Raw genomic sequence first — 27,278 nt, forward strand, 5'->3', positions numbered from 1 at the left:
AAAACATCCATATCAATATTTATTCAGAAGTCTCAATCAGTGCAAAAGGTAGCATGTTATTCATTATAGTTTTTCAGCAATCGTCAAAAGTCGCAATCTCAGAAAATGTCAAAAGCTCAATTCAAACAAACATTTTGTCAATTTTATCCGGCTTCAGCAGACTATTGTCGCACAAACAGCTAGGCTATGCGGACAGTGATATTTACACCTAGGTACAAATATTCCCGCTGTAAAATTCATACCCATCCCAATGGAGCAGCAAGACCGCGGTGGTGGAACAGACGGTTCGACAAAGCAGTTCACACCACACTCTCTCGCCTTATATGTTGTCTGAGACATTGTGCTTTTGGTGAAAACAGCTTGCACAACAAGTCCTCAGAAGGACCTTCAATGCATGTGCTCACCTCTCTCCATGAGTGTGTTGAAGAGGGAGGCGTTGGTGAAGAAGAACAGGTAGGTCAGCAGTTGAGATGTGATCTCGCTGTGCACCTGGAAAGTGTTGAGGAGATGCAGTGCCTCCTTCAGGACGTCCAGGATCTGGCTGACTCCCGCAGGCATGCGCAGCTGACCGCTCTCAGAGAACGGGTTACTATCCAGCAGCCCCGGCAGCACAGCATACAGACTCTAACAGAGGAGACGGGTAAAAGGGTTGTTTTGCTGTGCTTACAGATCGCTTGAATGATGTATACTGTAGAGAATCTGATAATGTTAATACTGCTAGCTTAAATACTTGCTAAAAAGTTGTCTAATAGCTTTATTAAGTGTAACTGTCTAACCTCTCCATATATAACACTTTACGTACTGCAGTACATATACTTAAGGAGTCTCTATTTTGCAACATTCATAAATGTATACATTTATTCACTACTAAATCATGACAATTATCCAGTATGATTTTTTGTTTAACAGTCATGTGAGGGGCCAAAAAAAAAAAAAAATTGGATACAGAACAAACATATTTTTAAATCTGAAGGATCATGTGACACTGAAGACTAGAGTAATGATGCTGAAAATTCAGCTTTACATCACAGGAATAAATTAGATTTGACAATATATTCAAATAGAAAACAATTGTAATAATATTTCACAATATTACTGTTTTACTGTATTTCTAATCAAGTAAAATGCAGCCTTGGTGAGCATTAAAAAATCTTACCACCCCAAACTTTAGTGTGGTAGTGTATATGTATCAATATTAGAATATATGTTTATATTTATAAATCCTGAATGTATATCTGAATACATTATATGTAACTCTAAAAAAATTCTGAATGTATAAATGTAACCTTAACAGCACAGAGCAAGACAGGTCACATTATTTGTGCTATCAGTACTGAGGACGTAGCCAGGGGCAGTGCTGTGTGCAGTTCCTGAACGTCGCGTCTGAGCCAACAGGAAGTACGGCACAGGCTGACTTCCCCTCAGCGGGGTGATATGTGGCTGTGACTGGACTCTGAAGAATGTCTCTGCACTGACTGCCCATTGTTACAGCACCAGTGAGAGTCCTGAGAATCATTCAGATAAGACTAAGCCTGCAGATGCATCTCACATCCACACTTACTTTTCTCACTGCTGCCCCTCAGGAACAGATAAAGGGATTCTGTAAACAAATAAGACCAAGCAGATAAACTGTGCCAGACGGGAACTCAGGCAAGGCTGAGAGCCTAGCGGGAACGTATTTTATCACAGAGTAAAAAAAAAACATACTGCTAAAAAAAAAAAAAAAAAAAAAAAAAAAAAGGGAAAAAAAAATCGTTCTACATTCACCAGGAACTTGTGTCTTTAAGCAGAAGGAAATACGGAAAGAGAAAAGTTCTGGCAAGAGATTATGACCATCCACTGCAAATGAAACTTCAGATTTCAAACTAAAGGTGTGACCACATTTGCGGAATACCAATATTAAACAATATTGAATTACTTTTAATTGCAAGCCTGAAATACACTAGAACTCTTCTTTTGAAATGTATAGGCTCTACTTTTTAAGTCTCTGCTATGTTGACTGATCATTTAAACAGATGCGGGTGGTAAAAATATGCACTCGATTACGACTGCCTTAAAATATTCACACCATAAAGTAAGCATTGCCATAATTTATCAATAGTCGATCATAAGCAATTGGCATAAATGTGCTTTTTGTGTGTTGATTGTGAACTGCTCTGAAAAATCGAGACGGTAGAAAGCGCAACAGCGCTGCATTTTTACTTTAAAATGTGCATTGCTCATATTTATTTAATTAAATCATAGCCTTTTTAAGTTTAATAACATTTTGCAATTTCTGTTCTTCCATTTCCAAATTAAAGACCTCTTAAAATAATTAAGACATTTGTGCGAGTGAAATGCGAGTGAATTGCTGAAATTTTTATAAATAGTGAAGTGATGTATGACACAGCTCACCATCACTATGACAGTCCATTGTGAAAAAAACATCAGAATTGCATCAGAATCGCATTGATTCCTACTGAAATGACTGGATTTTGTCCATGTAAATTCTTTAAACATGGGTAAATGTGACTGCTCCTCAATGCAACTCATAAAACATACACACACTGCCAATTTGTCAGGGCACAGCAAAGGTAATGAAGTCGAAACAAGTGCTTCACACTCTATGCACTTCAGCCATATGATGTCATTGAGAAACTAACCAGAGCCAAAGGTCCCGCCCCCATGACTCATCACTGATTAACACATTCTTGGCTTTATGTCATAGCCATGACATCATAGCATTCATTATCATGACTAAGAGATGCCTGGATCCCACCATTCACAACAAATGACATACAACCGAAATATCTAAATGCTATGATGAAATCCGTTTTAATAGCAACGATGATCCTTATGCTGATAAATGATCCATATGCTCTTTTAACAGGAAAATACAATTTCCTGTCAACATCCAATCACCTTACACACAGCTGGCTTCTTCAAAGAGATGTACATGCTAATGATCCTTAAACTAAACTCCATGCAACTGTAAACTTCCTGAAGGGTATTCTGACTGCTTTAACTGGACACTCCTCTCCCTTTCTGGTGACGAGAACAGAATAGCTCCTGCTCAGGAAACAGATGAACTCTGAGTCCACATGTGGAGGTCCACAGCTGCTTACCCATCAGGCAGAGGATGGGTAACTATGGCCTTCCTGTCTACTTAAACCCTGATATGCTAGTTGTTTTGTAGGACAGGACTGGAGTGTTTGAACCGTGAAAGACGTAACCTCTCCATTTACTTTTATCCACAAAGTTAATCTGCAACAAATGCGTCACATATTTTGAATTTCTTGTCTCCACCTAGCCCGGATTTCAAGGTGACTTCATCACCTGCAGGATTTTCTGCACCACTGAACTGATGTAACTCTGATATAATGCAATAGAGAATGAGATTCACAACGTTTTGTTACGTGTTATTTTAGCACTGTTTATATACTATTATACAGTAGTATTTATTAATATTTTTAATTAGCTTTTATTGTAATTTTTTATTTTAATATTAGTTTAGTAATGTTATTATGTACATTTTACATTTTTTACATTTTTAATATATTTCTGTATAGCATTAAATTATAGTTATTTCAGTTTTAGTATTAGTAATTTCAGTACTTACTAAAGTACTTGTTCTTTTATTAAAACATGACATTGGACAGAAAATAACAATCTCAGTCTGATTGTCTTTAAGACATTTATCAAGTACAACAACAGACAAATCCAGCAAAAAAACGAATGTTGTCGACATCGTGTTCCAAAACATTCCACGCTCGTCTGAGAGAGGCAGGGATTTGTCATTAACTTGAGCCTTGAGAAAATACACTGTTAATGTGTTTGTTTTTGATTCTTTGGGAGAAGAGGACAAGTTATCTCGCTCATCAATAGCTATGGCCAATCCCTATGTCTCCACTGCCTTGTTATGACTTTATTTTGGCTTACAGACTGGAAGCACAGAATGGTGTTTACATGGTTATGTCCTGTTTCACATATTTTACATCCTTTAGGGCTATGAGGATCATATTTAATGCAATATAAACATTACCTATCAAGAACAATTACTAAAAGATTATACTTTTAGTAGTAATATACTTAATATACTGTATAACATAAACACACAAAATTTTTAAATAATTTAATCAATAGATGGACACAATGGTCTTTAATGAACTTACTTTAGTGAGATAGTAGACACACTGCTGGAAGGTGAACATGATGACTTCCTCTAGTACTGTCATAGCCTCCTCGCTGGCAGCACATGTGGACTGGATCTGACAATCCATTGATTCTGAGCAGATGAAGACATGATATTTTTGTACATTCACAAAAGATCTCATGTACCAGCATTCTTATGTTCTGAAACCAAAAGCTGAAATTAACCAATAACTAAAGCAATGAGCCAAAGAGGCCATGTGTCACGGTGATCTAACACATATTTAGTGTAATTTAGGACAACACAGAGGGAAGGCTGGTACCTTTGTCCATTTCCTGCCTGTCCTGTTGTCTCCACGTTAAGAGCAGGGGGACCTCATGATGGATGAAATGCAGCAGCTCAATGGAGTTGGACATCCACAGCACCAGCGGCTGCAGGTCTGAGATCAGATCCTTGATGTTCAACACATGCTGCTCTGCTGACATATCACTGGTGCTTCTGCAGCATAGAGAGCATAATGTTCATGTTATCAAAATACAGACTTGTGTAAGTTTATTCATCCTTCCATCCATCCATCACTCTGTCTGCCTATCCAACAAACCAATCATCCATTCTTTATCAGACCAACCAACCACTGATTCTCCAAACCAAACAACCATCTGTCCAGCTATATATCTTTTTGTTCAAACAAACAAACAAACAACCATCCATCTAACCAACCAACTATCCTTATCTCTAAACAACTATCCATTGACCTGTCTCACCAATCAACCATTGACCTAAACAACCATCCCTTGATCTGTCTGACTAACCAACCAACCATCTATACATCAAAATATCTGTACATCCAACCAACCAGACATCTGTCTATAAACACCTGGCTATAAGCTTGTCCACCCATACATCTATCCATTTGTCTAACCAACCATCCTTCTACCTTTTCGCCTGCCAGTCTAAATATCTGCCGAAATAATCAATCAACCAACCATTTACCTCTGTAACTTATTTTATTATATGTCTGGCTAACCAACCAAACAACCATCTTTCTATCTAACCAACAATCTATCCAGATATCTATCCATCAACATTTCTGTCCACCCAACCAACTAACCAATCACCTATCTAACCAGCCATCCATCCATCCATCAACCTGTCTGTCTGTCTACATGTCTGTCCAACCAACAAACCAATCACCATATCATCATATAACCATTTATGCATCTGTCTATCCAAACATCCATCTATTAATTTATGTGTCTAACCAACAAACCAACCAACCAATTTACCATTGATCTAAACAATTATCCCTTGATCATACTAACCAACCAAAAATCAGTCTATCCGTCAAGATATCTGTCCATCTAACCATCTATAATCTAAACACCTATCTATGAGCTTGTCCAACCAAACAAACCATACATCTCTCCATTAGTTTAACAAACCCCTGAACTACCTTTAGTCTTTAAGTCTAAATATCTATCCAACCAACCAACCAACCATCCATCTCTCTAACCATTTATTTATGTCAAAAAAACTCTCCATCTTTCTTTCTAACCAACCATTTGCCTGTCTATATACACCTATTTATTTGGTCTATCCAACAAATCAGCCAGCTGAAAATTTTCAGTTTGTCTGTCTAACCAACCTATATTCATCCATCCATCAACCTTTCAGTCTGTTTCCATGTCTGTCCAACCAACAAGCCAATCACCAACCATCCATCTAACCATTTATGTATCTGTCTGACCAACCATCCATCAATCCATCCATCCACTAATTTGTCTATCCAACCAACCAATCACTAACCATCATCTAACCATTTATGTATCTGTCTGTCCAACTGTGCATCCATCCATCCATCCAATGAACCATAGCCCCGAAAAGAAGCAAGAAAGCCATAATCAAAATCAAAGATGTTGAGGTTTATTAACACCCCCCACCCCTTTAGTACTTCCATTCTAACCACTAATCTGTATACCTCACCACAATATGGAGGGAAAAGATAAAAAAATCAGGATGCGAACTAAGTGGAAAAAAAAAAACTGAAAGAAAATGCCAGCTCTCTGCTAGCCAAATCTACAATTTAAACATGAGACAATCAGAGCCTGAACCACTTTAACACTGCTGTCTGTCTGCAGACAGATTTATTACTGAACACTTCAACAGTTAATGACATGCTCAAGTGGCCCCGTCTCGGGTCATGATTGGGCGCCACAGAGAAAACAAAAGTGAATTGAACACACACAGCACCATGGGTGATAATGAGCTAGCTACTGCCGTTCTTTAAGTCCCCTGCTCTTATTTCAGAGAGGCGTGTGAAAGAAGAATGTTTGCAGGAAGTTATAAGCTCTCTCACATGTCTGGCTGCAGAGCTGCGAGTTCTTTTGTTCTTTCCTGTAGCAGAGAAGAAAAAAAAACATCTCAGAAGATAAGATCTCTTTAAATGTGCCACAACCTTTAATCTCTGGTGACAACAATGACCTATTTCAGCTATCCAGAAGGAGTGTCAAACAGGACATGTCCTTGTCCTTTAAATAGCATCATATGGACATCATAGACTTTGATACACCATAGTACTAATGACTCTTATATATTAATGGTATATGCTATATATAATAGCACCATGGTATACTCCAAGGTACTTTCTTATAATAACATGGTGCTTTTCTTGTTAATGGTATTGTTGGCTGATATTTGTACTCTATAAACTCCCACTCACCCACATGGTGAGCTGGATCTGATTAGTGATAGAGAGCAGCAATTTCCGGAGGTGAACCAACTCAAAGTTGGTGGCGGAGTGCTGAATGCACAGACAAAGCAGAAAGGCTGGAGTAAGTTTGGGTTCTTCCTCTCCTGGGTCCACCATACTGAGAATCTTCTCCAAGATCTGATCTTCGTGCTGCACCTGATAGGACAGCGACACCACCCTGCCGTCCAAGTCCCTCCAACGGGCAGCCATTTTTTGAGTCCTGCTCCTCCTGACAGACGTTCCACACAGATTACAGGGTGATGCTATGGTAGTAGGACACATCGTGGCCATCCAGGATGGGGTCTGAAAGGCTCCTGAGGCTGTAGGGTCCTTGAACATAAAGAGATAGTGCTGACCGAGCCCCACCAGGTCCCCTGGACACAACTCAACCTCATCATCAAGGGGGACGCCGTTGTGCGTAACATGTGCGCTGTGGAGGGGTCTGAGCATGGTTTGCATCTTGCTACTTCCCTTGGTTTGATCACTGGTGGCATCAAGGCGCTGTACGCAGCAGTGCTGAGGTAGGATGTCAGGAGCAAAGAGTAGAACATCCACTTTAAGGGTCTCCTCATTCTTACCAGTGGAGGATTCAATGGAGGAGCCAAATATACAACTGTTACCACTCATCAGGTAGATCAGAAAGTCCTGAGAAGAGATCAACAGCAAAAACAGGAGATTTTATTAACCCGAAACATAACTGCTGGCCAATATAATCTGAAACAAAACTTTCAGTGAATTCACTCATTGTTAAGTACTTGGACAAACAGTTTGGGGAAAATGATTTATATACCAAGGATAAGAGATTTTGGGATAAATCTGTAAAACACGTATTCGCCTTTTGTTTTGGTGACACTTCCTGCATCTTTCATTTTCTCAAAAAAAGTTCTTCTTTGCCTAAGACTTAATATGTGTCAACATGGTCTTGATACAACAATGTTATGCACTGTTAAGTTAAAATATTCACTATAATTATCGAAAACTCTATTTGTGAGTACTGTTCTTATGGTGTTAACAATATAATGATAATTTGCATTAAATGCAGTAACCATTTTATTTTTGGGGTGTTTTTAGCTACTTAAAATCAAAAAAAAATTCTTTACAATTTATGTGATTACCTAAAATTATACATGTATATATACAGTATAAACTATAACATTTATCAGAATTAATGTTGCTGAAATAGCACTAAAAGTATGCAAAGAGGACCTTCGTGTTGTGGAATTTTAAAGAGTAAATGCTGTTATATTTTAAACTAATGTCAGTTAAAGGTGTGGGACACATGCTTTGTTTCATGTCTCAAGAATCAATGTGTTATGTAATCCCAGTGCACTGACGATTGATCGTAACAGAAGGAGGAAGCACAATACAAGGACGGCCTTGTCTAAATTCTTCATCTGCTTAAACTGAGGTGTCTAAACAGACTGCACTGTTAGTCAGTTGATCCACTTTGAGCTGCTAAACCACATGATTCTGCTGCTCTGAAGAAGCACCTCTCAGCACTATGAGTGACTGACATAGAGCTGTTCTAAGTCCTTCAACCGAAGATAATCTCCCAAGCACTTTACGCCAGAAACTCACCCTCATTCACCCCTTTCTAAACTCTTTTTTTCTTGACATGAACTGTTTTTTGTGGAAATGGACTGAGGACCCCATCAAGGCTATTTTAAGAGGCTAAGAATTAAGCCCACTTTCAAGACCAGCTAGAGTCTGTCATGAATTATCCCGTATTACTAATTAAAATAATTCATTATTTTAGCTGTTGGAACACTGATATCAAAATCACATGATCAATATTTCCCTGAATTCAGATACATGCAGTCAGTAGATTTTCATGTCATTTGTGTGGGGAAAAACAAACCCGTATGTCTATTTTAATCTAATTACTACATTTCCTCAAGTTCAGAGTTTCCAGTATATGCTGCTTTGTTGATTATAATAGGATGGGAGAAATCTGGTGTAGACATTGTGAAACAGGAAAACTAATTTTTTCCAGCTAAAATCGAAAACGTAGAGGCTCAAGGGACTATAGACAAAAGCAAGAGAAACAGCAGTGCGAGGCAGAATGAGTCGTGTCAGTGCCATGGCTCACCGCAGGCTTAGTAAACAATGCTGATTATTACCTACAGTAAAGTGCAGTGTTGCACGTGTCCACACGGCACTGGAATTTTAACTGCTGATTATAGTTCAGCATTTAAACATTGAGACAATATGCATATAATTACTGCTAGAAACGCAAACCCGTTTATCGCTCTCTCACATGCATGTGCCTTGAGCAGGAGAATGAAATGATTGTCTTTATAAGATAAGATTCTCATTGAATGTTCTGTTTCAACTATAAATATTCCACATTCGAAAAAAAAAATGGCTTGTGAATGGAGTTTCATGTCTATGGCTCTTTTGTTTTTTCTGTGGTTACGTTGTATAGTTATGGTTTTCCTGTGTAGTGTGTACATGCAAAAACTCATACATACTTAATGCATACTCTGGACCTGGGCCAATCCTGGAGAAAACTCTACCTCTCTCTAGTACAGTGAGTGGCTAGCAGCTAGGATACTCCTCACCAGATTAAACCTTTTAAGTCAAGCCTTTACTGCGCTGTCAACAACATGGGATGAACGTGCCAATGACTTTTGTAAGGTTTAGGAAAGCGTCTTTAACTGGGGTCGCGGACATTTTATCACATCGTGCCATGCTTGTTTGTTATTTGGACAAATATTGCGATTTTTGACCATTATATGATACATATGTAGCATCTCAGACTGATGCTAGTAAGATATCAAGGCTAAAAGAACAAAAAAACAATCATTAAATTGCACTGAAGCAGCTTGTTCAACAGGGTATGCAAAAACCTGATAAAACTGTAAGCCTTCAATGCAATGTAAGTTTCTTCAGATAACAGCATAAGTGCCAATGAGTGTGAGGATGTTTAGTGAAACACCATGGACCACGTCATTTCAACATGGCTAAACACACCGAGCGGGTGACCTGCTTAAGTAGTCGTCATCTCATGAAGTGTACACCATCCAGATGAATTTTTAACAAAAACACAATTTATATCTTAACATGTAAAAACTTTTTAAATTGGCAACAAACTACTGAATGTGTCTTCAAAAGCCAAAAGTTCTCCTCAACAAGCCACATGATTTGATAAATCACTGATGTACCTACATAGTCAAAACAGCCCCTGTCCTACCTGTCTGTGGTTGTATTCTTGCAGCAGAAGGAAATATGGGAAATCAAAGGGCAGGTGGATGGAGTACTGTGTGTTGTTGTCATCGCTGCTTTCTGTCTCCTCTTTCTCTGCGTTGAGACGGAGATCCTCTTTATCAGCCTCTGCCTCTGGATCCTCCTGTAGAGGTGCATTATGGGTCTCACTGGCTTCTTTTCCCATAGTTGAGACGTCCATGTCACTCAAGCTCCTCCAGATACCCAGAGCATCCAGCCCTTCATTCGTCCTTAAAGGGAAGTCGTGGCCTAATGGTTAGGGAGTCGGACTCCCAATTGAAGGGTTGTGAGTTCGAGTCTCGGGCCGGCAGGAATTGTAGGTGGGGGGAGTGCATGTACAGTTCTCTCTCCACCTTCAATACCATGACTTAGGTGCCCTTGAGCAATGCATCAAACCCCCAACTGCTCCCCGGGCGCCGCAGCATAAATGGCTGCCCACTGCTCCGGGTGTGTGTTCACAGTGTGTGTGTGTGTTCACTGCTCTGTGTGTGTGCACTTCGGATGGGTTAAATGCAGAGCAAGAATTCTGAGTATGGGTCACCATACTTGGCTGAATGTCACGTCACGTCACTATCCACAAACAGAGAGGTGACCCGCGAACGGGCGTGCTGCAGCTTTCGGGCTTGGGCATTGAGGCCTGGGGTGATAAAAGTTTTTAAATATATGTTTACACATAAAAAATTTATACAATTTCACACTGTAATGCTAGTATAAACATATAGACAACATATGCTTAAGAGGACGATAGAAGTGATTATTGATTAGTCAGACTTCTTACTGCATGAGCAACAATTTTAAAGCAGCATAAAGTCATAACTGCCTAAAATGACGAAATGAAAACAATTAAATATTTTAAGATCATGTTTTCAAACATTCTTCTAAATATAGCTGTAAATCTGCCACATTTTGTTCCGATGATCTGCTATAGGATGACTCTGGATGGGAGTGACCTACAGCATATTAAAAGTAATCAAGTAATCTTGCATTACTTTTTCATTTAGAAGAAAATATCATAATAATAGTTACTTTTTCAGATAAGTAATACCAGCTACTATGTTTTCACAATTATTGACTGACAGCTCTCCTGTCCTCATGTTCAGAGAAATTGGGAGTAAGTGCAGAGGCGTTGTGTGCGCTGTGTGAACATGATGTTACTGTATTTCTGGACTAAATGTGAACGTGATGTTACTGTAGCTCTGGACTGAATGTGAACGTGATGTTACTGTAGCTCTGGACTAAATGTGAACGTGATGCTTACTGTAGTTCTGGACTAAATGTCAACGTGATGTTACTGTAGTTCTGGACTAAATGTGAACGTGGTGTTACTGTAGCTCTGGACTAAATGTGAACATGATGCTTACTGTAGTTCTGGACTAAATGTGAACGCGACGTTACTGTAGTTCTGGACTAAATGTGAACGTGATGTTACTGTAGTTCTGGACTAAATGTGAACGTGATGTTACTGTAGTTCTGGACTAAATGTGAACATGATGCTTACTGTAGTTCTGGACTAAATGTGAACACGACGTTACTGTAGTTCTAGACTAAATGTGAACGTGACGTTACTGTAGCTCTGGACTAAATGTGAACATGATGCTTACTGTAGTTCTAGACTAAATGTGAACGTGACGTTACTGTAGTTCTGGACTAAATGTGAACATGATGCTTACTGTAGTTCTAGACTAAATGTGAACATGATGCTTACTGTAGTTCTGGACTAAATGTGAACATGACGTTACTGTAGTTCTAGACTAAATGTGAACGTGACGTTACTGTAGTTCTGGACTAAATGTGAATGTGATGTTACTGTAGTTCTGGACTAAATGTGAACATGATGCTTACTGTAGTTCTGGACTAAATGTGAACGTGACATTACTGTAGTTCTAGACTAAATGTGAACGTGACGTTACTGTAGTTCTGGACTAAATGTGAACATGATGCTTACTGTAGTTCTAGACTAAATGTGAACATGATGCTTATTGTAGTTCTGGACTAAATGTGAACGTGATGCTTACTGTAGTTCTGGACTAAATGTGAACATGACATTACTGTAGTTCTAGACTAAATGTGAACGTGACATTACTGTAGTTCTGTACTAAATGTGAACATGATGCTAACTGTAGTTCTGGACTAAATGTGAACATGATGCTTACTGTAGTTCTGGACTAAATGTGAATGTGATGTTACTGTAGTTCTGGACTAAATGTGAATGTGATGTTACTGTATTTCTGGACTAAATGTGAACATGATGTTTACTGTAGTTCTAGACTAAATGTGAACATGATGCTTACTGTAGTTCTGGACTAAATGTGAATGTGATGTTTCTGTAGTTCTGTACTAAATGTGGACATGATGTTATGTTACTGTAGTTCTGGACTAAATGTGAACGTGATGTTACTGTAGTTCTGGACTAAATGTGAACATGACGTTACTGTAGTTCTAGACTAAATGTGAATGTGACATTACTGTAGTTCTGTACTAAATGTGAACATGATGCTTACTGTAGTTCTGTACTAAATGTGAACATGATGCTTACTGTAGTTCTGGACTAAATGTGAACATGATGCTTACTGTAGTTCTGGACTAAATGTGAATGTGATGTTACTGTAGTTCTGGACTAAATGTGAATGTTATGTTACTGTAGTTCTGGACTAAATGTGAACATGATGCTTACTGTAGTTCTAGACTAAATGTGAACATGATGCTTACTGTAGTTCTGGACTAAATGTGAATGTGATGTTACTGTAGTTCTGTACTAAATGTGGACATGATGTTATGTTACTGTAGTTCTGGACTAAATGTCAACATGATGCTTACTGTAGTTCTGGACTAAATGTGAACGTGATGTTACTGTAGTTCTGGACTAAATGTGAATGTGATGTTACTGTAGTTCTGTACTAAATGTGGACATGATGTTATGTTACTGTAGTTCTGGACTAAATGTCAACATGATGCTTACTGTAGTTCTGGACTAAATGTCAACATGCATTTACTCATATCTCATTTGCACAAAAACAGATTCAGTTTCCTCGAAATGACTACAAACAGTGAAAAGCAAACTCAGAATATTATGGAAACGTGCAATAATTAAATATGTTAAATAACACAAATATCCTTTATGTATTAAATCCCATTTTATTAACCAATGCTACTGACCTTCAATGATCCAATTTAACCATACTAACAAGCAATTTTGGTTTTGCATATGCAGTTTTGCATTTGCAAAAAAATATAACTTTTTTAGACTAAAAACAAACAAGCTAGCCCAGCCCAAATGAGAAAAAGTAATGCAACACATTACTTTCCATAAAAAGTAACTAAGTAACACAATTAGTTACTTTTTAGGGAGTAATGCAATATTGTAATGCAGTACATTTTAAAGTAACTTTCCCCACCACTGTTGACATAACATAAACAGAACTGGACTGAAATGTTCTCAGAGCTCAGGCTTTCACACCCAGCAGCACTCTGGGCGTTATCAGCTGTGGAAGTGGGCGGTCATCTACATTGTTCTGCCAGAACACACAGCGATGGGGGCCAAGCTTCCCCAGTCACCGATTCTCAAGGGAACCCTGTGGAACACCACAGCCCCATGCCAAAGAAAAAACACCCTCAAGAGTGCAGGAAACACGCTCAGAAAGAAAAACAAGCGGTCATTTCGATGTTGGCGGCTGAAGCGCAGTGGGAAAGCTCAGTGTGAGAGCTGATAGGACTATCCCAATAAGAGAGCAATTTCACTAAGCTTCTTGCTGACAGGCTTTTGTTGGGATAAGCCGTGAGGTACCTCACACTGTTAAAACATTCCTTAATTGTGTCAACTGGAACATCGATCAAAGGTCAACTAGTCAAAACATCTCTAAAAGCCGTTCACACTAAGAACGATAACTATATTTGTGTCAACACCAATGCATGAAAACATTCTGTTTATTACAAGCACGCCCAGGTTTGTCTCCTGCCACTTTAAAAGTTCAAATTCTTTAAAGGTGAGGGATTCTGAATGGCTGTCAATGTTTTTTAACGTTCTTCGGCTGAAAAACTATGATTCCAAAATATCATGTGGCTTTACCATTAACAGCTGTGGTGTGAACTTCCCTATTCTCACAGAATTAGAATGCTTATTAAAACTTTATAGTTATTGTTATAGTTATCATCCTTGGTGTGAACAGGCCTTAATCGACTGGTACCTTTCAAACATTAATTTGCTGCAGTACCTGCAGTGATGGTGTCTGTATTCTTGGCACTTAGCGCCTCCACGTTTGCCCTTTTCTGGATCTCGAAACGCCTGGAGAATCCCTCCTTGGGTTTCCAGAGCGACTGCAGCATGAGGGGCTTCTCGTGGTCACCGACAACCCGACAGCACTCCGTCTTCCATTCGTGGTCCAACCCAGTTCGGCCAATCACATCACAGAGCACATATGCACTAGAGTCTTCCTTTTCCAAGCAGTACCTGTGAGGCAAGAGAACAGCTCCGTTGACCTCACTGGCTAGACTCATAACAAGTCTACAATAGAAGCAACCAGTGACTTGGCATTAAATGTATTTCTGGTCTTAATAACTTAACAACTATTAACATAAAAAAAGGCTTTTGTGCGAAATAGATTTGCAGGGCCAAAGTCATTGACCAAAACAGTTAAGGCCCATTCACACCAAGAACGATAACTATAAAGATGTCTATAGTGGCATTCACGCCAACGGATGATAATGTTCTGTTTATTATAAGCATGTGCTGCCATTATGTTGTCTACCACTTTAAATGCTCAAGCTTTCTAAAGTCTGGTGTATTCTGATTGGCTGTAAATGTTTTTGTTCATCAGATGGAGAAAAAAAAAAAAAAGTCAAACAAATTGTATGGTTTCTCTGTGTCACTATCGCTGTAGCTGTGAGGTGGACTTCACTATTAGAATTGAGTTAGAATGATTATTGAAACTTTGTTTTTGTTCTTTGTTGTGACTGGCTCTTAGCACTTTGACGACGTGTTTTGATTGTGTTTGACTGTGTTTTCTATGTGCACACAATCTGGATAATCTACAACAGGTAAACACCTCAGCAGTGTGACCAAACATCACCCAATTACCTAAGTTTAATTACTGTTTTTTAGCAAAAATGAAAGCTTTAGTTTCGGTTTTGGAGTTCTGATCCCAAGTTGACCATCCCTAGTCCAATCATGGATGCACCCTTATTCACTCTCATCTGACCCTTCAATCTGAATCTGGCAGGAGCGCATCCCTCACCTCTCCAGAGCCTCTTTGACCAGCTCGTTGGCGCTGGAGTGACTGGTGGCCAGCACGCTCTTATAGTTGGTTCCTTGGCAGATGTCACTGCCAAATATCTTGAGGATCCCTGGGATAGTCCTCCTACAACACAACACCTCAGCATCGTCCTCCGCTTCCAGCACTACTAATCATCTGCCCTCACCACCCCGCCGTCTTCTCACAAAAAACATTCCTTCGAACAAACACCGTGGACAGTCTGTTGTTGTGTCGGCGTATCTTGCTCTTGGCCGGCTGCCGGACTCCAGTGCTCTCCACAGACTGAGCCGTGCTATCAGACGTGCTGGACCTCAGAGAGACAAGGTTAAGATGACTTTAAAAGCTTGCCACTGATCTAAACATCTGCACACAGTCTGCTATAGACACAACAGTTACAGAACGAGTGTAATAGACGGTGGATCAAATACAAACCCCTGCTAAGAAGAGAGAGTGTCTTTACCTGAGAAAAACAACTGTGACTGTTTCACCTTGTTAGAAATGTAATATACAGGTTTGACTAATCTTTTCATATACTGTCTATAATTGAGTTAAACTGGCATCTTTTCTTATCTCAGGGTTGTTGATTAGAAGCTAACTTGAGTGACAGATGTTTTTTTTTTTTTTTTTTTTTTAAAGGTTTGACTTTCAAAATGTGTTATGAATTTTATTTCATTAAAGCATCAAGGAGGTTTTTAACTCATCAGCTAATTAATTTACTTTCAAATAATTATAACACAGGTACAATTTAGACTTTTGCTTTAAACTTGTATTATTCCTGACAGACAAAGGAATCAGTACCGTATAAAAACAAAACCATACAGAGACATTAATATCTATTAATACATTAAGTATAAACATACAATTAATAAAAAAAGATGAAATATAATTAAATTACATTATCACTCTGAGACATACCTTTATGTGACATTCAGTTTTTTTTTCCCATGTACCAATATGATATTCTTATAATTGCAATCATATATCAATGTTTTCATATGTAAATAATTTAATATTACTGTTATGCTGTTACATATGCATGCTGCTTATACTAAAAGATGGCCAGAATTTTTGTAGCACTTAGAGTTATTACTGAATGAGAGAGAGAGAGAGAGAGAGAGAGAGAGAGAGAGAGAGAGAGAGAGAGATGTGAAGTATTTTTTACACTATGGATTTCATTGCATGATTTCAGCAGAAGACCTGAGACAGTGCATTATAATTAAATTCTAATAACTATCTGTCTGGAAAATGTTTTGCGTGTCTTCTGTTCTATTCTAATGCGATTACCGTCATCCTTGTTTAATTTTACGTCCTCAAATACTTTCGAAGCGCCATTTGATTCTTCATTTGTGTTTCATGTGTGATTAAAGCAATTAAATGCCATGCATACGTGTATAAATAACTCACTGTAGAGATCCGTTGCTGGCCTTTCTGCCCAGCATTGCCAGGCGTCTCTTGGGCGAGCGGATCAATAACCCAACTGGAAAGCCGAGAGCTTGTTTAGGGACGTGACTGCTTCTTTCCTCCGAGATCATTTTAATATGTGCAAGGATAGAATGTATTATCGCAAATGTCAGGTTTTAAGTAGCTAGGCTATATCCCTACAGTCTGTGCGCTCCGTGTGCTGTCAAAGTAACAACACATGTTGCGCGTGAAAGTGTCACTACTAAAATAAGTGCTAAAAATCATCAGTCGTCCTGCCTCTCATCTCAGTCCTTTGATCGCCTTCATGAATATAATCCATTGCCACGTTTTAGAGAATAAGATTATCCACATCGACATTAAATAATGCTGATTTGTTATCCGGTTTGAAGAAGTCCTCTTTAATTAGACATGTCCGACGAATGATTAAGCCGATATAGTAATAACGAAATAGTCTCCTAAAAGCTTCTCGCTGAGTGTCCCCTGTCCCGTGTGTGCGTGTGTTTGGGTCCCGTTTGAAAAGTTAAGCGCTCTAGCCGGAAGTCAAATCCTACTATGGCATAGGTTTAGCTCATGAATATTAATTAGGGTGTGTGACTGGACGCGCGAAGAGCAAACGTCAGCTTGAACTAATTCATATTCATGAGCGCCAACTTCGCCACAGCAGTGACAACAGAGGCGCATTTTTCCACTGACATATTAACTTAACTGTCACCCAACATAGACGTGAAAGTGCACTTTTTAAACTTAAATTGTTATAATTCATGCACGCTTTTGAATACAGACCTAAGGTTGATCTCTTTCTAAAGGCAATCTGCAGATTATTGCAGAAGTGAAATCATTTCAAAAAATGAAAGTATGAAAAAGTTATATAAGTTTACATTTAATGTAAAGAAAATGTAGGCCTACTGTACTATTTTTTAATATAAAATAAATATTCTACAAAATATGTTAAATCCAAAATTGCTATAAAATTAAAGCCATATGTCTAAATAAGTTGTGCTCCAAATTCGAAGTTGATATTTAAAAAAAACTGAGTTACCTATATGCAATTTTGGTTTTATACCAAAAAACAATCAGAATCAGAAGAGCTTTATTACCAAGTATGTTTACACACACAAGTAATTTGACGAATTTTTTTGGATGCATTTTTCTGTCACAAATGTTTAAATTACTCTCTCAATATTACTTCTACCACAAAATATGGACTCTTAAGACTCAGGCCTTTCCAACTATATGTATTTTGTCAAGATTATAAAAAGTTTTGATTCTAAAAGACCATAATACATTTTGTAATATGACTCCTCCCACTAAGGGGGAGGAGACCACAAAAATAATTAGAAATACCATTTCTATGGTAACAATATCCGATTTCAAAATGGTTTTACAGGATGATTTAGAGGTTTTACGCTTTCAAATGATACATAATTTATGATTATTAAAAGGAAACGAAAAAGATGACTGTTATGATAGTATATGTTTTGAGGTGCACTCATGTCATAAATTAATCTATTACTGTTCCTACATCATTTTTAACAACAAACAGTTCTAAAACATCTATTTAGGAGTCTTAGACCTTTCCAGCAATACAGTTTGTCATAATTATATTAGAATTTAATTGTAATATATTGAAGTGTCAGTTATTTCTGAATACAAAAAATAAAAAATTGTTGCATTTAATTGAGAGACAGTTTAGACATTCAGTTTAGGCATTCTTTCTACTTTTGTTTTATAAATGTGGTGGACAACATTATTCATTCATTAAATAGCATACATTACGGTGAATAACTAATATGTAGTACCGTCACTTAAATGACTGAGGCACTTAGTCATTAATATAAATACATGGAAATGGTTTATGAAACAGCCTATCTGTCAGTTCCCTCACTGTGTGTGAATGTGAGTGGACAGTGTAAGGAAAGGGAAGGGTGGGAGAGGATTTCCCTTGCACTGGGTGTGAAAGGACTCAGCAAGGTAAAATATGCAATCCATCTTTCTGCTTTGTCATAATATCAGCTCATTCTGCAAGCACGTCACTGTTTTAATTCTAAATATCAGAAATTGGTGGCGTCCTCCCTCTAGTGGCAGTACACTCAAATATATTCGATTCTGTCGTCCCAAACCTGTACTAATGTCCTTCTTGTGCTGAACACAGAAGATATTTTGAATAATGTGGGTAACCAAACAGTTGCTGGTCCCCATTGACTTTGAAATACTCACATTCTTCAAAATAACTTTTATGTTCAACAGAAGAAACTCTTTTAGCTTTAAAACAACTTGAAAGTGAGTAAATGGAGACAGAATTTTTATTTCTGGGTGAACTATCCCCTTTAATGTTAATAAAGTGAAATAAAAAACAGAAAAATCACTTACTGCTCTTGACTGAAGACCTTTAATACAGTTGCTTTAATAAGAATCATTGTATAATTTATACAGTGAATACTGTCAAATACACCTACAGTACCGGAAAAATAAAGCACTTTTTATTTTATTTGCATATTACTTTTTTAAATAAAGATAATGACAAAGATTTGCATCTTCACCAACTTTGGCTTAAATATCTAGATTTTGTTCCCTTATAGGGCTTTGTTTTTGTCTAGGCTGTACTGCTCAGACAACTTGCAAAATAGTAAAACCAACATGACAGAATAGTGATTTTTCTGCAAAAAAAAACAAAAAACGATATTTTAATAAAAGAAAATCCCCATATAACCCACCCCTAGTTCAAACTGATTAATTTGTTTGATTCATTTAAATTCACAGGTACCCCAATCAGAGAAAATGTGTTGTGCATCACATTAAGTGTCAACATGTTTAACAATCAAGACTTCTCCAATTTAACCTGCTACACAAGGTGATGAGTTTGCAGGTATGTATTGAAACTTAATCTGGACCTCTCTGGAGATTTCAGTCGTTCCCTTTAATGCTGTCCATCTAGTGAACCGACAAGCCTGCCCAGGCCATCATGAATTCTGAGACACGATCAAAATACTGAAATACATTTACATCATCAGCTACTGATGAGGTATGTTCTGTAGGTTTGCAGATGTGTAGTATTAATGCAGTCCTGCACAGACTTCTAAACATTTCACACTGTCCTCTGACCAAGATTTGTTTTGACCTCTGATGTATTAACAGCAGCAAAATTACCTTCTAAGTTTAACAAGGAAAAACGTTTTAGTATCTGTAGCAGTTATATTTGAAATAACCCACTTGGATCTGATCAGTTTTTATTTTTTCCAACATGCACCAATAGCATTTTGAAAAAATAAGGCAACAGCATTTATTCTTTATTTTTATTCAAGACAAATACAGGTTTTAAAACTGGAACAAAATGAAAACACTTCTCTAAAACCGTATAAAGATTTGGGATTTAGCATACAGAGGGGAAAATAAGAAATAAAGCAGTTGAGAGACCTTTAGGTCTTCCAGTCAAAATACTGAACAAAACCGATCTTCAATAATTCCAATGTGTGAGAGCGGACTGTACAGAGCAAACATGCCACAAGTGTTTTATTCACTCTGAATGCAGACTAACAGAAATAATGGTGGACCATGCCAGCTTATAGCAGTAAGACCAAAAAAACAAACATAATAAAAAGAACAAGAAAGGTCCTGTGGAAACATTGTGGATTTTACATTTACATCTTTATCATATAGGCCACTACATCTGTGGTTCACCTTGTTTTAAAGCAGCGGAGCTGAGTTATCAGATGGATGTCTTCAGGTCTTCCTCTCGCAGATGTTCTCACTCCTCCTGATGTACACAAATGGTCAGAGAAAACCCCATTAGTGTGTGAAACCAAAAACACGGCACCAAATTAACAGTCTCATTTACACACCTTTTTAAAAATGATCAAACTACAATTGTTAACGTCCGATCGGCACACATTTGATCACTTTCATAAATATCAGTTTTAAAATCTAGAGATTTAAAAGTTCATATTTACAACAGCAGCAGCAGCGATAGTAACTACTCGGCTGCAAGTAAAAATGATTGAAGGAAAGCACAAAAGTAAAACAAATGACATTTTTAAAGATTTGATATCCCTCTTCTACAAGGCCAGACTTGGACACTGTAGAACTGATCTTGCTCTGAAAGCATGCACTGCTATTTTAAGGACAACACAAGTAGGGAATTCAAACAAGACACGAGAGAGAATGTAAAAGTAGAAGTTTACTTCCAAAAGACACACCTGCATTAAAACACAAGCTAATTCACTGCTAGGGCTGAGCGATATCTCAGATATCCCTGATAGATTCAGCCACGATATACAATGAATCACCTTTGTGAATATATTCAATGATTTGAATGCATTTAAAAAATGAAGTAGAACGTGAAGTCTGATTGATCTGCGATTCGACATTAACAGATAAATATTAATGTTTATTCCGGTGTACTGTTATATCAGTACATATTAGGGCTGAAGATTAAACATGTAAATTTGTACATCATCTTTTACTGCATGCAAACTTAACTGCATGTTGTTTTTTTTCTTTTTTAATTCCCACTATTTTGCTACTTTCATTTTGAATTGTGTAGCCATTTTAAATAGGCTACGATGGCAAAATGATGGCTCCTCTTTTTAAAGAAAAAAAGAAAACCGCTAATTTAAGCCCATTTGAGAGTTAATAAATAGGCCTATTTGAAATGTCATCCATAAGATGAGCTGATATACGTTTGTTTAGCTATATCACCCAGCCCTAATTCAAATCTATTACTGGTTACCGAACAGGCAAAATGAAAATAAGAGACACAAACAAGGAGAAAGAACTGTTTTGTGCTCTATCTGGTTTGATGGGTTACTGTGGGATATCATCTGTAAACCTGACATCCACCCGTTTAGGTGTAGAGTAAACCATTGGCACTTGAAACCCAAATTGAGAACATTTAAAACTGGGGAAAAAGAGATAGGGTACAATAAACATCAAGCTCTGAGACACGTTCACAGGCAACAGCATTCAAATGGATGTGGGTAGTGAAAGGAGTACCTTGGGTGAGTACCTGCACAGATTGACAGTATCCTTGATTTTTAAATGGGCTTTTCATGGGGGTCGCTCACAACACCAACGCTGTGTGAGGTGCGGAAGTCAGCTGCAATAATTCATTAACCCTACACTTCCATCATCCCAAAGCTATCGGATCTCAACTTTAAGAACAGACGGTATTAAAAGTGCAACACATCCATGTAACTCCAACAAAAAAGAAAATGCATATATCTGTATTCACTGCAGTTCAATGAACCTCTTATTAACACCTTATAGACATCAGATGGTAAAATGCTGTGTGCTTATGCATGTACTTATGCATATGAGCACACAATCATTTTATATGTGCAATAGATGTGTAAACAAAGTTCAGTCAACTAGTTTAATCTTACTGCGAGCATAGAGTAGACAGGTTGAGGTAGTAAAGGCAGAGTTAGGAAAAATAAATAAATAATTAAATAAACACGTAAATTTGGAAGAACTTGTCTAAAGAGACAGATGTATGACCGATACAAAACGAGGTACCTCCAAGCATGTTTTTCAGGGCTACACTGGCCTTTCCCTCTGGGTTTGTTTCTTTCTACTTTCTTCCGTTTCATCAGCCTAGTCCCCATCTTCAGTGCATACTTACGATGCACTATTAAAAAACAGGAAGAAAAATCACAGACAGAACTGAAAGAAAAGGGGGGAAGGGGAGAGGGGGAGAGACCCGGGCCGGGGAGGACGGTGCACTTACCTGGGGCTGATCTGAGGTCCTATCAGATCAGTTTTAATTGGACTGTGTGTCACCTTCAGAATGTAGCTCTTGCGCGGTGCCGTTCACTTCCGCTTTGGGAGGCTCGGGCTTGGAGAGCTCATGAGACTTCTCAACCGAGCCCTTTCTGCTGCTCCTTTTCTCATCTGAAGAATCCTTGTGCTCTGTGAGAGGAATCACATCTGCATTCAGTACACAGACACCGTATCAGGGCCATTCAGAAAAACAGAGTTAGATTTGTGCAAATTTGATTTAGTTTCACAAGTCAGTTCAAACTGTTTCAATGAAACTCTTCCAAACTTCTAATGCAATGATTAGGAAAACTTTTTGACATTTTTACCATGACAAGCTACACAAAATTGCCAATGAATCGCCAGCGATTTTGAACTCAATTTTGTGTAGCTTGTCATGGTAAAAGTGTCAAAAATCTCCTCTTTTTGAAAGGTGGTGGGGGAGGGATGCCAAACAAAACATACAACAAACCAAACTAAATGAAACTACAATCAAACACAACAATATAACAAATCAAACAAAACTGAAAAAAGACAAAAACAAAACAAAAAATATTTTGTCCTATTTAAAATGCAACAAAGACCATGCTCTGATCAAAAGCTAACAATAACAAATAAAGTCTTCTGGAATTCATTTACATTAAAGGCCACACCTTTGTCTCTAGAGGATTTGTCCTTGTCTCGGTCTCCTCTGTCCTTTTCTCTGTCTCTGTCTCTGCTGCGGCTGCGGTGCCGGTGGCTCTTGCGCTCAGAGCTGCGGGACCTCCTTCTCTCCCTGCTGCGAGAACGTCGCTTCCTGTCCGAGCGTTCCCGGCTGCGCCTCCTCTCTCGGTCACGGCTCCTGTTGACGTGTAAGGGTTCATCTATCAGTACAAGCTAGATGTAGTAAAGTACATTCAACCAGTATCGTCATCGATAACTAAATCAATCTATTAAAAATAATTTTTGTTAACTGAAATATAAATATTAGATAATAAAAATACACAAATTAAATTACTTTGACAAATAAAAATAAAAAACAGAAAATATAAAAAAAGCTAATACAAAATTAATAAATTCTATAATAATATAAATAATTCTAAAATGACACTAAAACATAATAAATTTGCCTTTTCAATATAACAAATATATTTTGAAAAAAAAAAAATAATAATAATAATAATAATAATAAAATATATATAAAATAAGCATTTGTACATCCACCCAGCTCAGCTTGTGTGTCTAGGAGATGCTTGAGTTGTGTACCTGCTGCGCTTCCTGTCACGTTCCTTACTCCTGGACCTCTTCCTGTCTCTTGAGCGGCTCCGGCGACGTTCTGACGCGCGGCTGGAGTGTCTACTGTTGGAGTGACTCCTCCTGCGCCTGTCTCTTTCCCGTTCCCTCTCCTTCTCCCGCTCACGTTCCCTCTCCTTCTCGCGCTCTCTCTCCCTCTCCTTTTCTCGCTCTTTCTCCTTCTCCTTCTCTTCCTCTTTGCGTCTTTTCTCTCGTTCCTCCCGTTCACGCTCGCGGTCCTCCCTCTCTTTCTTCCCTGGGTCATCCCTCTCTGGCTCCCCAGAGCGTCGACGCAGCTTCTCCTGTGGGATCAAACAGAAAATCATGGTTTTAAAATCAACAACTTTTGATCTGCACCAATGAAGTTCATCGGAAAAAATTAGGGATTTGTTTTCCATTTAATATATTTAATGATTTAATACAAATTTAACATCAAAAAAACTTTTAATCAAATAAAAATATAACAACTCATTTACACAAAGCTTTATTTTGTCAAATAATGTGATGCACTAGTGATTTAAAAACTAATTTGTGTGTTTCTATAAAATATTTTTTAAATGTACTTAAATTTAAATGTGCCCTTCCATATTTTCGTCAAAAATACTTAAGTGTAGGATTGCTCAAAATGTCTATAAAGGACCCCAATCACGAGATTGACTATAAACTCACCTTCAGTTCCTCGACCGTGGCTTTGATCTTGGCATATCCCATATGCTGCTTTCCCATTAGATGATCATCCACTCTGGACTGAGCGTCACCCACTATGAGGAAGGCGCCACACACTTCACACACCTCCATCTGCTTCTCCTGAGCTGCAAAGCTCTCAATCGTCTGACAAACAAGAAAACATGTCAGTGCCAAAACCTTCTCGTCTTGATTTCAAACACTAAGCCCACAAAATACGCATATGTTCAACAATTAAATACAAAAACAGGCCATATATGTCTGCTTAAACCTGGATGTGTAACTCACTGAAGGATTGGAACTGAGCTGCTCCCTCTCCTCCTTCAGCTGCTCCACCAGCTTCATCATGCCCTGCGCCTCCTCAACACGGCCCTCCGAGCCCAACTCCTCAATCTGAGCACACAAACACACATTTATATCCCTCTCCAACAAAATCATGCTTATGTCTCGGCTTATGACACTCAGAACCCACCTGAACAACAAGCTCCTCAATCTTCGTGGTGAGGACCTGAGCTTTCTCCTCGTTCTTCCCAGATGGACCCGGTGCCTGGAAATCAGAGTTCGGAGTGAGACACGCAGCATACAAGCATAGTGTAGATTTAACTTTTAGGTTATTATAAAAGCTGCATATGAATATAACAGACTGTCCTAACCAGAAGTGCATGAAGAGTCGGGCAAAAAAATATGGTAATATGAAGATGTAAATGCAGTGAAGGCTATGGAAGTGCTTACTCCAGAGTTCTGCTGGGCTTGTGACAGAGCTAAACGTGCATGGCCCCTCCGAATCCTGCGCTCCACCTCGGCCAGGAGGCTCTGCAGGTATCGCAGGAAGTCTCGCTCATATCCATCCTTCATAAAGCGGGAGCTCTTCTCATACCTAAGACAATGTGAGACAATCAGGAGTCACAGGCTTAAAGAAAACTCATTACAAATAAGAACGAATAAGCAAAACTATACAAAAATAAAGCATAAAAAATATCTTAAATGTTCCTAAAAAAAAAAAAAAAAAAAACCTTACATTATTTCTTCCCCATCTAATTTGGGAGACAAATGTGGTCTGGATATTTTTTCATGCCACTTACAAATATAAAGTATTGACTTACATTTTCCTCAAGTTTTCATCATGGATTTTTTCACAAGGACCTGGGAAATAAAACGATACATTACAATGTGGATCGCAAGAATAAAACGAGACGGATGTATTTGAGAAGCGGTCCTCACCCAAGTCTGATCGTGTGTTTGTGAAGAGTTCAGCAGGGCAAAAGCCACACAGATAGTATTTGCAGACCTAAAGAAAAGAGTGAAGACTTGTGTTTAATCCTCATGAGTACTCAAAAGCTCTCTTTATGTGGGTTGTCTCCTCAAAAGATGACAAACAGAAATATGGCTGCAAGCAGTGATGACGGGCCCAAGCCATCAGTGCAAACGCCACCCCAGTGACACACATGCATTCACTGTAACCCTCTGGCAGTCTGGCTTTAAGGGATACAGCAATGAAAGGGATACACTATAAAATCAAAGAGTGTGAAACACACAGAACAATATATAAAACTTTGGGAACACTTTACAAAAGTTTAATTTAAGATCAACTATATTAGCTAACATGAACAATAATTATATAGCATTTATTTGTCAATGGACGGACAGAAACCTCTCGGATTTAATTTAAAATATCTTCAACTATCCCTTTAAGAGTACTTAGACTTCACCTCAATGACTTTGTCACTTAACACACTTTTTAAAAGTGCGCTTAGTAATAATGTCAAATTAAAAGCTTCACTTATAGCACATTTTAAACCATTTTTAACAATATTTTGTTTTGTTTTAAACTAACACCATGAAGCACATGTAAAGCACTTGATTATAATTTCAACTGTAATGTGTTATTCAGGATTACATTTAAAATAAATACATCAATGCTTGTCAGTATACTGAGCATATACTTGAACTATATTTAGACAACAGAAGTAATTATAATATTTTTTCATTCAATTGCAAATAACATGCAATTACGTTTACATTAAATTCAATTATGAAAATCAAGCCGAAGTTTACAACAAACAAATAAACACTAAAACTAAAGGCGCAGAACTCGTCACCACGTTGCCAAGATGCTGTTGGTGGTTGTCAAGGCGTCTCTATGTTTGTTGCTAAGGTGTCCGCGGAATTGTAGTATTTTTCGAATAGTTCGAAAATAGTTCGAATAAGTCGAATTATTCGAACAGTCATTCATTTGTAGCACAAATAATGCTGGACGAGTTTTCAAGCAAAAAGTTTGAAACTTAGCGAATGTTGAGGGCTAATAGAAGTGTTTGTGCCTCGTAACAAACGGATGAAGACGAGGGCGGGACAAGCCGCATGTGTTCAACAACGAGACTACTATAAAATCAAAGACTTGAAAACGCACGACCCCCCCGGCCAAACAGAACATTATATACCTTGAACTTTGGCAAACACTTTACAAAGTTAAAAAAAGATAAACTATATAGCTAACATGATCGACAATAATTAATCGCATTTCTTGTCAACTCGACATCGACAGAAAACCTCTCGGATTCATTTAAAAATCTGTTGTATCGCTCGCAGAGTTCTGAGACTCAACCCCTCCAAAATGACTTTGTCACTTAACAGGCTTACGTGATCTGTTAAAGTGCGCTTTAACAATGTCACTATTCAAAGCTTGCTCTTATAGCTCGTTTTAAATCATTTTAGCCACGTTCCGTTGTGTTTAAACTAACACCAGAAAGCACCATGTAAGCACTTGATTATACATTCTCAACTGTAAGTGCAGTAGGAA

General features: G+C 38.1%; 2 protein-coding genes across 3 annotated transcripts in view; both read right to left on the reverse strand.

Moving 5' to 3' along the window:
* The window catches only part of LOC109063857 (ras-associating and dilute domain-containing protein-like), a 34,803-nt gene extending 17,314 nt beyond the window's left edge, over positions 1-17,489 (reverse strand). Inside the window, 11 exon segments of the mRNA XM_042731633.1 lie at positions 405-624; positions 4,152-4,264; positions 4,452-4,627; positions 6,486-6,523; positions 6,849-7,523; positions 10,072-10,334; positions 10,675-10,740; positions 14,315-14,550; positions 15,335-15,540; positions 15,542-15,662; positions 16,757-17,489. Of these exon segments, the coding sequence (XP_042587567.1) occupies positions 405-624; positions 4,152-4,264; positions 4,452-4,627; positions 6,486-6,523; positions 6,849-7,523; positions 10,072-10,334; positions 10,675-10,740; positions 14,315-14,550; positions 15,335-15,540; positions 15,542-15,662; positions 16,757-16,884 (2,242 nt within the window). The 5' untranslated portion in view covers positions 16,885-17,489.
* A 2,559-nt stretch (positions 17,490-20,048) lies between these two features.
* LOC109063856 (luc7-like protein 3) lies at positions 20,049-26,031 on the reverse strand. Of its 2 annotated transcripts, none has more exons than XM_042731651.1 (10): positions 25,703-26,031; positions 25,585-25,624; positions 25,214-25,358; positions 24,954-25,028; positions 24,770-24,874; positions 24,467-24,628; positions 23,771-24,099; positions 23,179-23,366; positions 22,497-22,678; positions 20,049-22,397 (listed from the first exon to the last, which is right to left on the reverse strand). In XM_042731651.1, coding segments are annotated over exons 2-9 (1,155 nt in total). In that variant the 5' UTR covers positions 25,587-25,624; positions 25,703-26,031; the 3' UTR covers positions 20,049-22,397; positions 22,497-22,529. The 2 variants fall into 2 exon arrangements, with proteins under 2 accessions (XP_042587585.1, XP_042587578.1); XM_042731644.1 differs by having other exon boundaries at positions 20,049-20,528; positions 25,703-26,026.
* Positions 26,032-27,278: the final 1,247 nt, after the last annotated feature.

The sequence above is a fragment of the Cyprinus carpio genome, chromosome A3 (genome assembly GCF_018340385.1).
Source record: "Cyprinus carpio isolate SPL01 chromosome A3, ASM1834038v1, whole genome shotgun sequence".
Classification (NCBI taxonomy): Eukaryota; Metazoa; Chordata; class Actinopteri; order Cypriniformes; family Cyprinidae; genus Cyprinus; species Cyprinus carpio.